Below are 17,436 nucleotides of genomic sequence, written 5' to 3' on the forward strand. Positions count from 1 at the left end.
TGTTTTTAGCATGGACTAAATCACTATTAAATAATGGACCTTAATAACAGAGGATAGAAAAGCTTTCTTACCACTCCACAAAAGGTTTGTGTGAAGGGCTTATTCAACAAAAACATTGCCAACAACACAACTTTTTGTCATTGTCCAATGAAATATCACATTAACTGAAGTTTTACTTTGTACCGCTATTTTAAGAAGAGCTCATGATCACCATCGAGCTATTTTGCTGCTCACTTGTCCTTTGACAAATTGACAAAAATGACATCACCATCATGTCTGTGTGTGAGTACGGATCTAGATCCAGAAGGCGATCCACTTAGCTGAGTATAATGACTGAAAACTATATATAATTAGTAAGAGGATTTGAATATTTATGGTGCCTTTGTGAAAGGTAAGGTGATATCCATATAAGTGACTCCACAGAAAACAGAGCTGCAGGGGATGAAAAATGGAACTGCAGTTCCTCTAGTGGCCACTTGAAGCTTGATCCAAAAGTGAGTCAGTCCCCCTACACTTCCACGTTAAATTATCCAACTCTAGAGAAGAAATTACGGAGCCCTGCAAGGGATGTGGGAGAAAAAAAAAATTAAGACGAACTTTTGCGAGATCTCGCAAAACAAACTCGGAATTTCGCAAAAGTTTTAGCCGCGTTCTTCGGAGGCCGCCAGCTCAAAGCTGACCGGGAGGTCGAGGCACGATGTGCCGGGAGAGCGGTGTTCCTCCCGGCTGTAGTAGGTCTCGACCTCCCGTTAGCTTCGAGATGGTGGGTGTCAGATCTCCGAAAACGTCGCAGCACTTTTGCAAATGTGTGATGTCTTGTAAACCGAGCAGGTATTTGACGTTTACACAACTACATTCACGCCTCAAAATATCTTAAAAGTTTATTTTGTGACCCAGAAAGAGTAATATTACAACTACGTAGCTGCTGCCATTGTTGGAATTCAACTTTTGCGAGATCTCGTGTAACAGAGTCATAAATAACATTGTTATAATTACACAAAATGTGTTCTAAACCCCCAAACTTCTCCTTTTATACCTGACTTTTAGGACCTCCAAGCCTGTAGTTGTGTTCATTATCAGTTAGAGCCCCTCCTCATTCTTTTCTTCTTCTTTGGTGCAATACTATAAATACAGTGTACCCCTTTTGCCTCTCCCCTTTTTCTACAATTCCCCTGTGGGAGAGGTGGGTGTCATTTCTTTCCAGCACCTTAAAGCACACATAATTCATATTTAACCACCCTGATGTTTATGATTGCGATTTTAATTCAGTTATTGTCATTATTGAGCCTGTTTTTGTAAGATGTTATAAGTGTGTAGTATGTGTGTGTTATAAATGTGTTTTAGGCGCCATAAATGATAGCATGAATATGTATTCCTTGCTAGCTTGGGAGCTGTGGTGGGTTGAGCTAATCCTCTTCCCCACTGTCTGTATTTGGTCGTAGGAGCTGGAGTGGGCAAATTATTTACTTGGAGGTCTTTCTTTCTTTTACCTTTTTTATCAGGTATGTCAGATTTCATGTTGTTTTTGTTTTATCTTATGTCAAATATGTTACGTGTAAATGCATATTTTATGTTTAATGTAAAAATAAATGCGCCCTTTTTCTACAATTCCCCTGTGGGAGAGGAGCTGGAGTGGGCAAATTATTTACTTGGAGGTCTTTCTTTCTTTTACCTTTTTTATCAGACACAACGCAGAATCACACCGGTTACACTCGCAAAAGTTTTGCGTAAAGTTTTGCATAAAGTTTTGCGAGATCCCGAGTTTGTTTTGCGAGATCTCGCAAAAGTTCATCGTAATTTTTTTTCCCCATGTCCCTTGCGGGGCTCCGTAAGAAATAAACATTTTTACAGCTTGGTGCATAAAATAAGTTTAAGCCTCTTTCCCTCTTCATATAGCTTCCCCCCCCTAAGGCTTAACATTTGTATTATTAGGGGTCTGACTGACAGCTAGATGCCAGCTGTAGCTGTCTGCTAGCAGCTAATGTCTTAGCACTGGACCCTCTCATCCCAATACGATTACTTCTCACTGTGAAAGACCGACAGGACAGCAACCCAAATGTTAAAACTATGACGCCTCACAAAGGGGCTTCACATACTAGTGAGTGACATCACAATGGCTCCTTCACTCTCTGACCCAACACACAGTTGTTCCTTTGTTTACTTATTTTTTGTCTTTCATGTAAACCCAGTGTCATAATCTTTTTTAAAAAAATCTGTGTTGGTGTCAGTTTTCTTATCTAACTGTCAAATTCTTCCCTTAAAATCATTAAATAGAATGAGTAGTAAAGGTATTTTCAATAGTCAAACTGCGGAAAACTTGTTTTTTTGTGCATTTTTACCAATTTGCATTATTGATTATAATCTTTGGCTGGTGTTCACAATAACAAAGCACTTATTATTTTGCTTTGTTGGCAGCATGTTGACTAGTTATCTACATTTCTGCATCCAGGACCTACAGCATTTGTACACCTGGTACTGTATCATGCCTTTTTGGCATCTTTCAGATCATGATTTGATGCCACATCAAAGTCGAGACGCTGCCCTCATCCCCATCTCACCGAGCAAACTCATATTACAGTTTTTCTCGATTGCTAAAACACATTTCTTGAAACTACGCCTCATATCCTCACAACAGTAAACACAAATCCATAACATCTCACTCAATTTCCCAAACATCCTATTTCCAGGTCAAAATGAAGCTCTACACTCAAAACTATTCACTCTTGCTGAAAAACCAAACTTTGCCCTCAGACATCAAACACAAGCCCTCAAAAACACACACACTACAACAGAGTTTTGCACACTGGTACAATTAATTCAAAACAATAGTTCCAAAACAATTAGGTTGCTTATGGTTCTCCCCTTCAAAAACCTTTTCACATGATAAACACAAAAGACGCAACCAATGTATGTACAGTGGCACATTTTTATTCATGTACTATACAGTACAACACACACCAAAAAACATTATTCCACCTCAGCATCTTGTCTTTGGTCTGGGTCAGGCCAGAGAATCTCATCCACATCACAGGCTATATTGGCCCCAGCCAGGCAGCGGGGGTAAAATCCTCTTGCATGCCTGATCCACCCCTGGCATGCATCTACTGATATGTCTAGGCAGGCTTCTTCCATGGCCTGAAGGAGGTGAACACGGACATAAGGTTCTCGGTCATACACTTTCCACCGCCATGCCGAAAATAACTCCTCTATCGGGTTTAGAAAGGGAGAGTATGCAGGCAGAAAGATATTAGAAAACCTTGGGTTATTGGTAAACCAGTCACGAACCAGAGCAGCGCGATGGAAGCTGACGTTATCCCACACAACAACGTAGTGAGGCTGCTCTGGCTGTGCTGGTTCCCTGTAGTCCAGCTGGAACATATGTTGTCTTAAACCATCAAGAAAAGCAAGGAGAAGCATAGTGTTATAGGGTCCTAGTACGGCATGGCGGTGGAGTACCCCTCGTTGGCTGATGGCTGTGCACATAGTGACATTCCCCCCACGCTGACCAGGGACATTTACAATAGCCCGATGGCCAATTATGTTCCTCCCCCTTTTCCTTCTTTTGGTCAGGTTAAAACCTGCCTCATCCACAAAGATTATTTCATGGGGAACAGGCCGTCCTTCAATCTCAAAGATTCTCTGCAAAACACATAACACAGTAGAGTCAATCGGTACCCTGAACCACAGTTCAAGAGTGCTGAAATGGCAGCATAAACTGCCATGCTGTGATGGTACACAATACTTTATACAGTATCAAAACTCATACCTGAACATATTCCACACGTTGGTTTTTCACTCTGTCAGAGTTTCGTTCGAAAGGGACTCGGTATGCCTGTTTCATCCGGAATTGATTCTTTCGGAGGATGCGGTCAAATGTGGAGAGGCTGATGGCATTTATGCCTCGAAAAAGATGATCATCCTCAATCACTCTCCTTTGAATCTCTTGCAGGCGGATTACATTATTTGCAATTACCATGTTTACAAGTTCCCTCTCTTGCCCCTCCGACAAAAGCCTTAACCTGCCTCCACCAGGTGGTCGTCTCTGTGTCCTACAAAAATAGAAGCACTCATTACTGTAACTGTCACACATTCGAAGGTTCTGATTGGTGTGTGATAAATTTTGACTCCTAGTGTTTCCACCTGGTTAATTGTGTGCTAATTGAGCTCAAGCTATGCTGACTTAAGTTAACATTATTGAATGCTAGTGCTTTCTAAATGACTACATGGTGTAAGCACTGAAAAATGTAGGGATTTGTGTGTAGAGTTTTGCAGTAACAGTTCACCAAATTTGACTCATGTGTCAAAGCAGGGAATAGTGTTTATAGTTCAGGGAAATGGGTGAGCTTTTTGAACAATAGCGTTACGGTTTTGAAATTTTAGTTTAAAAGCCTGGTTATAGTGTTTAAGCAATCGAGAAAAACTGTAAGTGACAGAAAGATTTCTCTCCATCTGGGCGACAAAATATTGCTAAAACTTTTTTTTTTCCCACCAAGCAGATGACACGAACAATAAATATTATTGCTGATGGTCATGTTGATCTCTCACAAGGTCAGCCATGTCGTAAACAGGAGTGTTTGAAGAGATGTTAGATGAATTACAGGCTGGACTCTGACAAATGACTGTGTCACTGAACTAATGAGTAAAGCAGCATGACATAAAATGAATGCTTCGAATGAAAAAGTGCCTCCAAAATGTTAAGACATGTTGTACATTCTATGCACACATATGCACAAACTGTCCTTGTTCAGGGGTGGAAGAGGAGGTGGGTGATGCAGAGGGGACGATGCCCAGCGGCAAGCACTTTCCCCCCCGGGGAGGGCTGAGTGCTTCTCTCTCTCCCGCCTGGAGCTTCATCATTTATAGACGAGACAAAATAAAACAAACACAACAAAACGGCGTGAAGTCTGGGAGCTGTGGCTCTCACAGATACACACTCTCACGCGTTGAGAGGCTAGCAGAGATGCACACGGAGCAGAGTTTTGTCCAATTCCTTGTTCCTGCCTCCCAGCATCCCTCAGCCAGCAGCAGTCAGGTGGAAACCTTCTATTAGAGTACCAACAATGCCACACACTGCGCACGTGTGCAACCGGCTGTATGTAACATTAATAGTGTGATTAGCCAGGTTATTGAAGCTAAATTTACTCTAAATGCTCTGTGTCTATTTTTGCACCTGGAAGCGCCCTGATTAGCATACAGCTATTAGCATAAGCATAGCGTGGTAGGTACTCTTTCTGTGTGTGAGTGAGAGAGAAGGAGGAGGTGAGACAGGGACTAGTTGTCATCAGTCATGAGTGACATCGCTTCACACAGTGCTTATTTCAGATTTATAGCTTCCTACCAAAGAGGCCATGTTGCTTTTGTTGCTCAAACTGAGCTGACTGACAGAGACTGTGGTGTCATTCAGACATCAGCTGTCAGTGTTCAGTAAAGCCAGTAGAAAGTCCACATCAAAGATGTGAAAGGAGTCGTTTATCCCGGACATTAAAGGCATTCAGTATTGGACAGTAAGCTTGGAGAATTTGCAAAGACTCAGATTTAAAAACAAACAAACAAACAAACAAACAAACAAACAAACAAACAAACAAACAAACCCACTGGTCAAATCTGCTGATCCAGAGAAATTGTCCCAGCAGCAAATATGGCGGGCCCAATTAAATTAGTAAGAAGATACCATTCAATATCACTACTAACCACAACATACAGTCTTGGATCAAATTCTTTCTCGCCAGTGAAGCTTCAGTTAGATCTCTAGGTATGTTTTAGTATGTTTTATGTACACTCATGTGAAAAAGAATACAGCTTTGAAAGGGCTCTGTGTGGTCCAGTGGAAAAAGTAAGTACACAATTACTTGTTTGGAGGGATTGACAGGAGAAGGTCCCTTTTCCCTAAAAAGATCATGGCTGTACAGTTTAGGATTGCAAAGTTGCATCTCAACAAACCACAAGAGTTCTGGAACAATGTTCTTTGGATAGATGAGACCAAAGTGGCCACAGCTCCACGGGACCTGGGAACATTGATCAACCATAAACTCCTCTGTGTACCAAAGTATTCTAGAGTCAAATGTGAGGCCGTCTGTCCAACAGCTAAAACTTGGCCCAAACTGGGTTATGTAGCAGGACAATGATCCCAACAGCAGCTAATCTACAACAGAATATCTGAATAAGAAATTGAATGAAACAATGTGTTACAATGATCCAGTCAAAATCCAGACCTAAGCCTGATTGAAATGGTGTGGTGGGACCTTAAGAGAGCTGTCTGTAAATCATGTGAGGGACAGATGAAGTCATACAGAACACAAATGTATAGTTATTGCTGTTAAAGGCGGTTTTATAAGCTACTGAGTCATGGGGTTCACTTAGTTTTTCACATTGTTGTGCTATCTGTCCAGTTACCCATGCATGCTAAATACCAGAGTTACCATAATCACTTGTTTTTCAGTTAAAAGTAGGGTTCAGATCAAGCACCGTATAAGTTCAAGATATCAGTGCTTTCATCAGCCAAAGTTAAAACCAGACGCACTGTTATACTGAACGAGAACCTTTAAACACTGCTTACTGTTGATTGGTTAACAATAGAGTTATTTTCAGACTGTTAGTTGGCTGACTTTGAAGACATTTGTTAGAGCTGATTTTTTTAATATGGAGTCTGTAAAGAGTGAGAAGCGGTTACATAAGAAGGCTGCATCTTGAATTGTCACATAATAGGAACGCTAAGTGGAAAACGCAGGAATATTTCCACAGCATTAACATCCCCTGGTTTTCAGCTTTGGCACCAACTTTTACAGAGATTCTGCTCTTATGTGTGTTGTTTTCAACAGCAACCAGTTGCTATGTAAAAATGCTGTAAGAAATCACTGTGTACCAATCACAAAACCTAGTCAGCAACTACTCAGTGAGCACTTCATATCTGATGACCAGCAGATAGAGCCTTTTTAAATGAGTTATTATTCAACTGTTAAGCCTTAAAGAATATTTACTGACTATAAGATACAACTAGTTATTAAGAGAGAACCACAATGATTTCAAACATCAATGTCTTTGTAGGTCTCATAAGCTGCTCGGTGATTGCAGTGTCTCAGGTGAGTCTGACTCAAATGAAAATAAAAAAAGTCTGGAGGTGTGGAGCTAGAAAGAAGCGGGACCTCTGTATCTACTGCAGGCTGAGCTTCTGAGTTGCGTTACAGGTAATGTAGGCGGCAGGTTTTGACAGGGAAGATGAATGTGTGGAATTATAAAACGTAGTCTCTGACTCTGTATTGATTTTGATCCCTTTCACAGATGTAATGCTGAAAAAAGGGATTTCGAGAAACACAGCCGCGCTGTCAATCAAACGTCATCTGTCAGCTTCACTGAACCCGTCCTAAAGTCGACCTTTGCAGTCGTGAAAGGAGCAGCCCGGCTCCGATCCAGACATCCAGAAAGAAAAAGTCCTCCTTTGACTATTCAAGTCCCAAAGGCAAAACTCCAAATCCAAAACTGCCCATCCCTCCCACCCTGCCTCCCCCTGCTGCACCGATGACTTTGACGGTAAAATGCTGTCAATCCCCATCAGATAGGCACGAGAACGGCCTGTGAATGTCGACATAGGGAAAAAACTGAAACTTCTCCTGCCTCTCTCCTCAAGCTCAAGATATCAAGGGAAAGTGGGAAAACATTTTCACACTGAAACACTCGCTCACTCGCACACAAAGTGAGCGCTGACCGCTGGAGGCTGAGAATAGATGTTCCAAGTTTTGATGCAGTTGATGTAACTATTATTTCTCCCATTTTTTTCCTGCTCTCCTCTCCCCTGCTTCATGTTACACCTATCTCGTCTTCTCTCCCTCCCCCTCCTCCTCTGCCGCTCGCTCTCATTCCTCTCTATTCATCTCCTCACTCTCTCTCTCTCTCACTCTCCTTCCTCCCCTTTCCTCTCCTCTGACTAGGCTCAACTCACTCCAGTATTTTTAGTATTAGTGAGTAGGCGTCGCCAGGTCCTTATGAATTTTCATGGGTTTGTTTAGTGTGTAGGCTGACATGCTGCTCTCTCTCTCACACACACACACACACACGATCAGAGCAGTTTAAGAACACAAGAGTGCATGCTAACACACGTGTTAAGTGAGTAGGCTGACTGCTGGTTAATGAGGATGTTTGGAGTCTAGGGAAGAGCCAACAGCCTACAGCGGCCCTGTCAAAGTCTGCACTATCACCCTCATCGTCCTCCATCATCCTCTTCTCTCTGACTTATTCCTCTTGTTTTCCTTCTGACTCCTCTCCAGCCGGGGGCTTGCTCAGATGGAGACGTTCTTAATCCAGGAAATTAATTATCTTCATTTATCTGCTTCATCTCACACCCCTAGAGAGTGGCTATATGTGGGAGAAGGCCCAGTCAGATGTGTGTGTGTGTGTTTGTGTGTGTAGCCCTGGGATTATGTCTGTGTATCCGCAGGAATATCCACATTTAAGAGTGCGTTGTAAGTTACTGCAGGCGGGCAATGATCATATATATTCTGCCCCTGTGTGTTACAGTAATTACATTACAGCCTGACATGTGGGGTGGCTCCATTCTATTAATTAAAAAAGAGGAAGAGGCTCGAGTCTGAGAGTGTGTGTTGTTGCTCTGTCCATTAGATACGAGCATATGGATCACGTCAGGAAGAATTAGGCCGTCGTGGTCCTCGCACTTAGACTTGGAAGAAGCACACACACACACACACTTGTGCACAATTATACATTCATGTGGGCCTGTGCAGATGCTCTGTGGTGTGTTTTGTGATGTTTCCTCCACACAAAGACATCTCAAAGAAAGTCTGGATGGCTGCAGCGGGAGTCCTCATGTCTTTGTTCTCTGCTCTCGTTCTTTTTCCTCTGGCTGCAGCTGGTCTGTGGCTTGTGACAGATCCTCCAGCCTCGGTGTGTGCCGATTTGCAGCACGCATAGAATTGTGCGTGCGCGATTGTGTATCTACGTGCTCTTGCCTGCTCCCCTCTCCTGTCCCACTTCAACCCAGATTAGAGCGTCCGTCTCCTGAGGGAGACAAAAATATAAAAATAAAGCTTTTTACCAGAACACTGATCTGAACACACACACGTATATATACACATATCGTGCGCGCAGACACACACACACACACCAGGGGTGCATTATGAAAGCCTACAGAGAGAGGGACAGAGAGCTCTTTTGCAGCAGAATCCAAAAAGCCCTTTTCTCTGAGTAGTCAGTAAACTGCAGAGATGGAAGGAGATACATACAGACAGAGAGGCCCAGTCTGACGGGGCATACGAGTTATACTAAATGTCTCATGTTGCCAGGTTTCTTTATCCTCCTCCAGCATAACCTGCTTTATCTATCGCACATTATTAAGTCAGTGGGTAGTTTTGGAGAGCAGGAATTTTTCCAAGTACAAATGTTGGAGGTAGTTTCTGTTTCTATAGTGCCGAAACTGGGAATCATCATATTGCAGCTATTAGATTTAGTGAGGGTTTTTTTGTGGCTCATACTGCTTATATACAGTGGTGCTAAATACAGATATTTTTTTGTAAAGAAAACATGAAGGAGAGTTAGCAGAGTCACTGCTTTATGATGCCTCGTTGTTGCGCTTATGAGAGCAAAGTGTTGGAAAAAATACTCAAAGGGGCAGAATGGAGGACAGCAGAGAAAAGCAAACCAGTGAGCTATGTAATTGAATTAACACATAACAGTAATAATGATACACACACAATGGGACTGCAGTGAAGTGGATACAGGAATCCTGCTTTTTTGTCTTCACTGGAGTGTTTTTTCTTCTTCAGTGACACAGATGATAGAAGCAAGTCATACATCATGGCTTTGCAAATTGTACTGCAGTATCTTTGTATCACGATATCATCGCTGTCACTGGAAACCTGTCATGATAGCAGCGATAGTGATAGATGCGTTACACTGTGATTGCCACCTCTCGATGCTTTTGGTACTTTGATTGGATGAACGCAAGTGTCGGTTGTGATCACGTTTCATTTTTTGATAATGCACACTGTTTTTCTAAATTCAGTAATCACATTACAGCTATGATTGTGTCTTTTTTGATGTATTTTTTTTCATTAGGTCATTAGGTAGGGGTTTGTGTCAGCATGTAAGACTGAATAATGTAACGAGCAGTGTATCAAAATACTTTCTCCAGGGAGTAATTAAGTACTGCCCTTTTTAAAAATGTAACAAATGATGTTTTATATATTGCTTTTACCAAGAAGCCTTTCATACTGAGGGTAAACAGGGAGAAGTTAATCAGAACTAGACTCATAATCAAAGGGAACAGGCTTTAAGGAGTGATGACAGCAAGTTTGAACATTTTGGTGCAGATCATCATCAATGTGTACGGAGAAAGGCAGGAGAGGTACAGCAGTGAGTGTCTACAACCATCTGTAAAATATGGTGGAGGCTCTGTTGTGGTTTGAAGCTACATTTTAGTCAGTGGTGTTTGGGATCTTGTCAAAATGGATAGAATTATGAACACAAATATATTGACAGATTTTGATCCACAAAGCAACAGCATCTGGAAAGCATCTGATTGGCAACAGCTTCATTAAAATCATACCTGGATAGAAAAACAATGGAGCACTGTCAGTCATTGATTGGCCTCCCCAGAGCCCAGACCTCAGCTTTATTAAAGCGGTGTGGGATAATCTTGACAGAGAACAGAACAAAAGGCAGCCAACATTCAAAATAAGAGCTTTGATTGTCCCTGTAAAAGCCTGGAGAACTATTCCTGGAGACTACTGATAGAAATGAGAAGAAAGCTATGAGTTCAGGCTATTTTGCCTTCCATACTGTATTTCCATGTACATTTTCAGATGTTTCCAAATCTATAGGTGTGAATGTGTGAATAATTGTCTGACTGTATGTGTTAGCCCTGCAGCAGGTTGGCAACCTGTCTAAGGTGCACTCCACCTTATCCTATAACAGCTGGGACAGGCTCCAGCCCCTACCCCCCTGTGACCCTGAAGTGGAAAAGAATGGATGGATGGATAGTCATAGAGCTTATTTTTGTGAGGATACAAAAGAACATGGAAAAAGATGACTGGCTTTTTGTTAATGGAGCTTAGGCAAACCCAACTTAGGGGACTGGCCCACAAAAAGAAAATGTCTATAGGACCACTCTCAGCCCCAAAAAACAGGGTTCGAAGAAGTTTCAGAATTTCTTGCAAAGATTGGGAAGGTGAATTCCTCTGTCAGTTACAAGGACTGTGAAAGGTTGTCTCTGGGCCAAAAGCACATAATAAAGAAAATGAAGACATTGAAATAGGATTACAAGACAATAAAGCATCAAAACAAGAAGACACCACCTGATGGTTGGCCATTACATCGCCTCAGAGTTCCTATTAGCCCTGCTAATGCAGACAGTAGAAATGCCAGGAAGGTTCCTGGTTCTCTGGATCTGTTTAGTCTAAAAGTGGCTAATGAATAATTGTGTTTTATTTTTCTTAAACTTCATGTTTAACACTTTAAAGATGAATTCGTTAGTGGCAGACTGAAGAACTGACACAACCCAGACAAGTAGAAAAATGTAACCTTTACTTATTTACAGATTGTACAGAGGTACTGAGTGACAAGGTAGTATTTACAACACAACTAGTAGCTTAGAAACCCCTGAACTTATACACAAGTGAGATACACGGCAGGGAGACCCACAGGACTACACACCAACACACTCTGTCCACCTAGTACAGTGTATGTGTGTTTGTGTGTGAACACCTGGGCCAAACTGAGATCTGTACTGAGCCCCGGGAACACTAAGTGTGCTCCTCGATAGCGGCTATGTGGGAGCCAGCCGGGTGCCTTACCGCTGACATCATGGGGCCAGGAGCCAGGAAGTGTAACCATCCAGGCCTCTGACCAAGACGTGGAAGGGTATGTGTTGGTTCGTGTAGTCCAGTAGGTCTAACTCAGGGAGAACTTAGGTGTTGCAGCAAAATATGTACCACCAGAAACACGAGCACGTCATGCAATTTGAAAAATCTGAAAGTAAAACCAAAAGGTTGGTGTAAAAACCTGTGATGGTGGACATACAAAAACGCATACCTCATGCTCGCTTAATCACAACGGTACAGACGCAACATGTGTGTGTGTGTGTGTGTGTGCCTAGCTGTATTTGTGTTGTATGAGTAAGAGCCAGGTCAGAAGGTTACGTGTGGGATGAAGGGAAGAGAGTCCAGAAAAGCACACACACACACACACACACACACACACACACACACACACACACACACACACACACACACACACACACCACACACACACACACCACAAACAACCTGTAAATACACACATCCTCTGTCTTATATAAATGCCTGCACGGTGTAAAACACACACGCACACAGACACACTCACACTCGCTCACAGGTAAAACAGCACAGACTTGTAGTGGAACTACGTGGGTGGGAGGGTTTTTTTGTATTAACCACACAGGCTGGACGATCATTATTCATTGAGTGTGAATCAGATGACCCAGCTACGTGCAGCTAGTTAACAGGCATAGTTAACTAGTCATTAACCCAGCAGTGACGACTGTACAGTGAGGTCCCAACCAGCAACACACCAGAGGGGAAAAATAAAGAAATAAATGAAAAAAAAACCAAAAAAACAAAAGCAAACAAAATCACGATAATCTAAACCATGCCAGTCTTTTTTTGTTTTTAAGAAGCAGAATTAAAAAGCCACGTTGTTATTGAAATGAATTCAACACTTAATACCATTCAAATCAAACAAATGAAATCAGTTTCTAACATTTAAAACAAAGATTTTCTCTGTACAGAAGTATAATATTGCAACCTGATATTGTGCATATAACTCACACATCAAACCTGTTAAGATTACCAAAAGAGGGGCAGCGTTCACCGTTCAAAGGTGCTGTTTTTTGTTCAAACTCTCTCGCATTCTTTGCAGCCAATATATATATTAGATATATGTGAGCGTGGTTTGCCTGTGTGTGTGTGCGCGCGTATGAGAGAGAGAATAGAGCATAGAAAGAAAGAGAATAGACAGACGCTCAGCTAATGGGATATCAAGTCCTTTTTCCATCAAAATCCTTGTGTTAAAAAATAAATTAATTAATAAATTTAAAAAACAAATCAGTGCCCTTACTCAGTAGATTATGGATTTCTAGAACACTCATACACACATTGCCAGCTTGTTGAGTGTGTCTGTGTGTGCGCGAGTGTTGCCTCTGTAACGAGTCACTTTGCAAACTCTCCGCGTTGCCACGTGACTCTCAGTGCTGAAACACAGCGCCGTGTTCTCGCCAACACAAGAGCCACACAAGTACCAGCTTACTCTGACGCGCGTCCAGGAGCATTCATTAGATGAGTAAATCTGCAACAGCGATACACTCAGCCTCTAAATTCACTACGGAGACATTAAAACCGGCTCCTTTGCTTGACATAGAAAGTTATTAGAAAAAAAGCACTGGGATCCTACGAGAGCCGAACGAGTTCTCACAGCTACTGATGTTAAGTGATTTCCAGCAAAATGTTGTTTTTTTTCTTTTTTCTTTTTTAAAAACACCACGACTGAACTTTAATCTTCTCATACTCGGTCTACTCTACAGGAGGAAGCAGGGGGAGTGAAAAAAGAAGAATCGAGGAGGAAACCTGGTTAAGGAGAGGGATGGAGGAAAAGGATCAGTGGGAGGGGGCAGGGCGAGAAGATGGAGCGCGGGTAAAAGTTCAAAAAGAAGAGAAAGATTTCAAGTTTGTGTTGTGTATACTGTATGCATGATGCTGTACCCCATTATCTAACACTGTAAAATGTCCGACCTCACAATGGAACGGTGCCCTAAACCCCAATGCCAAAGAAGAAATTAAGAGAAAAGAAAAAACATCTATTCAGCGAATGACTGAGAATATTCATATTTTTCAGTATAAAAGTGTTTTTGGTCAAACGTCTTGTGTAGGTGGCAGGGTATAAAATCTACAAAGTGCACAAAATGAAGCTATCTTGTAGCCTCGACACACACACCCAACCCTACACTACTATCCTAGACTACTGCGTATGTGTATGTGTGTGTGTCTGCATGTATGGATGTGTGCATATATGACCCTGTATAGGAGTTTAACTGTAACACAGGGCAGTAGGAAGCATGCAGTATGACCTGAAGGCTAGCTAAGAGAGGAAGCAAGGATGCTATACTGTATGTCTCTAGATCGATAAAACACTAGAACACACACCCTCATCCTGAGAGGCTTTTAACTGGTGGCCGCGTTCGGACCACTTTTTGGAATGTTCAATTATCTGACATCAACAGTGACAAACAGTCTGTGGTTCCCCCCCCCCCCCCCGTAACAACAGACAGCACGTGTGTGTGTTCGAGTGTTTGTACGTCTGCGGGCGGGCGCCGATACACTTCTCAGACCTGTTTCCTGACCAGCTGCCCGCTGCCCGGTCCGGTCTGTTACATAGATAGTGGTTTCCATTCAAGTCAAGGATTACTCTAAGTGAAGTTTACTACTCTTTAAGCCATGCTGGCAGTGCAGTTTGGAGGCTCAGACAACATACGGGTTGACTGGAAATCATAGTGCAACAGGAGAGTCCTAGAGAGGGGGTGGGTGTGTTTAGGTTAAATATGCGTGTGTGTGTGTAATCTCAGAAAGAAAGGGGTTTCTTGTGTGTCCCCTTTATCTCCAAGAGGCTGGTGAGAGGGCGTGACAGGTCGGCTCGTCTTCCAAACACTTCATCACAAGTTCCCTTACGTCCCACTGCTGGCGTTAAGAAACCGTGTACAGTGTCCCTCGTATTCCACAGGATGTCGATCCGTCTTGTCGGACAAATTGTCAGTTCGTGCCTCGTTGCTCGCGGCTCGAGGCTGGTACACACACTGACACTCATACACACACACACACACACTCTCTTCATCTTGTATTGTGCCTCCAGCTGTCCCTGTGGCCCTCCCATCTCTAACCTATGGAGGGTGTGGTAAAGAAAACAATGATTTATTTACTCGCTGTTAACCTTTTTAGTCCCGAGCTTCCCGCTTTTCACCCGTGTGTGCGTGTCTGTCTGTGTGTGTGTTTCTTGTGCATGTGCTTAGAATCAGAGCTGCCTCGTCCGGTCACACACACCTCTTTCTTTGCATGCGTGCGTGTTAGTGTGTTTCAGTGAGATTTTTAGTGTGCTGCGTGTGACTCTCAGACGTCAGACTCGATGCTGGGCATGCGGCGGTAGAGCCGGGGTCGGTTGCCGCCCGCGCTCGAGGCTCGCGGCGCTGTCACATAGCTCATTGGCTGCGAGGCAGCAGGTGGGACCATGTAGGCCACAACGGGAGGCTCCTGCGGAGGGTAGAACACCTGTTGGTCGACCTGGCCGCCATGCTGGTTGAAGTGATGGTTGCCATGGTTACCCAGAGTAAGTGACACAGGCATTCGCTGCTTATAGAGCTCATGGGCGGAATTTCTCAGTGGCATTCGTGTTGTAGCCTGGGAGGCGGGATCGCGTTGTGCCGTGCCCGGCGCCGACTGTAGGAAGGGGTTGTGGGATGGGCGGTCGGGGAAGAGGCTCTTCGAGCGCCGCGGCAGAGGCATCGGGGTGTCCAAACTGTGGTGGTGGGAGGGTGAGGGAGAGGGGGGGCTGCGGCTGCTCAGCGGACGATCAGAGCGCATTGTGAGAACATTAGCATAGGCCCCCTCATCCAGGGTCAGCTCCCTCTCCCTATCTCTGTCAGGCAGACTCAGCCCCCGCATGTGGGGGTGGGCCTGCGACTGCCGCTCGGGAATGCCGTCCGGAAGCACATTCTCGTAAGAGTGCTGGCGACTCAGCTGGAGGTGCTGGGCCGAGGAGGAGGTGGGGAGAGGGGACGGGGAGGAAGGGGTGGGCTCAAAGTGGCTGACAAGCCCGTCCCCCTCACCCACCAGGCCCAGCTCGCTCTGGGGAAGGTAGTGCGTGAACATGTCCGCGCTGTGTGGGTGAGGGTGTGTGTGGGAGTAGTGCGAGTGCAGGTGGTCTTCACTGATGTCATACAAATTCCCCAGGTGGGCGCAGGCATCGCAGCGAGCTTGTGGCGAGCGAACAGTGTAGAGGCCAGAGTAACCGCTCAGCTTGGTGAGGCAGGAGCGACAGTGGCCGGGCCTGACACTTTGCGTCCCTGGACCTGCGCTTGGGGCTTCGAATGAACCTCCGACCTTCTCTTTCACACTAGAGGGAGAGAAGACGCAGCTGATTATACACAAAGAGACAAAACAAGCACCTTAAACGGGGCTTTATGTGCGATTAATGCTAAATAAAATACCTGCTGTGAGTGTAGGTGCTGTATTTCTTATCCTTCAGAGAGTGCAGGTCGGCCTCAGCGCTGTGACTGTGGTGTAGGAGGCTGGCGCTCAGCTGCAAAATGGGTGCGTCTGACTGGTGGGAGAGTGTGTGCGGGTATGTGCTGTCAGGTGGAAACAGGTCAGGGGGGTAAGGGTGCTCATCACTTCCCCCCTGGCTGTCTCGCTGGTATGGGGGAACGGACTGGAGACTGGCCTGGTCTGAATCAATGGAGTAGATCTTGGATGCTCCACCTCCACCGCCTGCTCCTCCACCGCCCCCACCCCTCTTCCTCAGTTGATTGATTGGCTTAAATCCGCCCCTTGCTGCCATGGAGTCAGAATCTTTGTGTGACGGTGGCCGACTGGAGCACTCCGAGAGGTCCGAGTGCTGTGGGTCCTCGGGTAGGTAGCGCTGGCTCTTCATTTGTGGCGGTCCGGGCCCAGATGCAGGGGCGGGGCTGTGGCCTGGAGATACGACGCTCGGCTGAGTCTTCAGGGTCTCGACACTTTTCTTCCACAAGGCTCGGGGCTTTGATGCAGTGAGGCCCGCCCCGGTGAGGCGGGTTTGGCCGTTGTCATCTGTGATTGACAGCTGGGGCTTGTTGGGGCTGGTCTGGTGGGGTGGAGCTTTTTGTTGCCCAGGAAATGGCGCAGCATTATTGAGGAGGTTTTTGTGCCTCCCGGACAATGACAGGAAGCCCTGTGGACCTGCAGCGTTGCTATAGAGACCAGGACCCTTCTGAGGCAGAGTATGGAGGGAGTTACCTAGGAGACAAGGAGAGATGCACCTTAGACAGAAGATACAAAATATGGATGATTGGTTGGATGCTCAGCCAGGTCAGCTGATACATCATCTACTGCCTCGACATGCAATGTGTGACATCTAATGTATTTCTAATCACGAGGAAGGCGTGGACATGACAGTCAGCAAGGTGGAAGTAGTCACCTTTACTCACGCATACAGACAATGTAAAGAAAAGGCAGATGCTATGTGAACGATCTTATTACAGGTGACACGGCTTCCTGATTTGCGCTGGCACAATATATTAGTTTTGAGCTCAGAGCTCAGAAAATACAGTTAGTAGAACCCCTCTATGGTTTAGAAATGCCCTTGTTCTTCCAATTAAAGCTTTTATTTAATATAACATGAACCTGATCAGAAGATCTGCAAATGATGATT

At 44.4% G+C, this 17,436-nt stretch overlaps 1 protein-coding gene across 1 annotated transcript in view; it reads right to left on the minus strand.

Annotated features, from left to right (window-relative positions):
• Positions 1-14,313: 14,313 nt before the first annotated feature.
• grin2ab (glutamate receptor, ionotropic, N-methyl D-aspartate 2A, b) overlaps positions 14,314-17,436 on the minus strand; it is a 131,885-nt gene continuing 128,762 nt past the window's right edge. The window contains exons 19-20 of the mRNA XM_080879312.1: positions 16,238-17,021; positions 14,314-16,143 (exon numbers count right to left, since the gene is read on the minus strand). Of these exons, the coding sequence (XP_080735438.1) occupies positions 15,141-16,143; positions 16,238-17,021 (1,787 nt within the window). The 3' untranslated portion in view covers positions 14,314-15,140. The remainder of the gene's footprint in view (positions 16,144-16,237; positions 17,022-17,436) is intronic.

This window comes from Rhamphochromis sp. 'chilingali' (genome assembly GCF_963969265.1).
Source record: "Rhamphochromis sp. 'chilingali' genome assembly, chromosome: 4".
Taxonomy (NCBI): Eukaryota; Metazoa; Chordata; class Actinopteri; order Cichliformes; family Cichlidae; genus Rhamphochromis; species Rhamphochromis sp. 'chilingali'.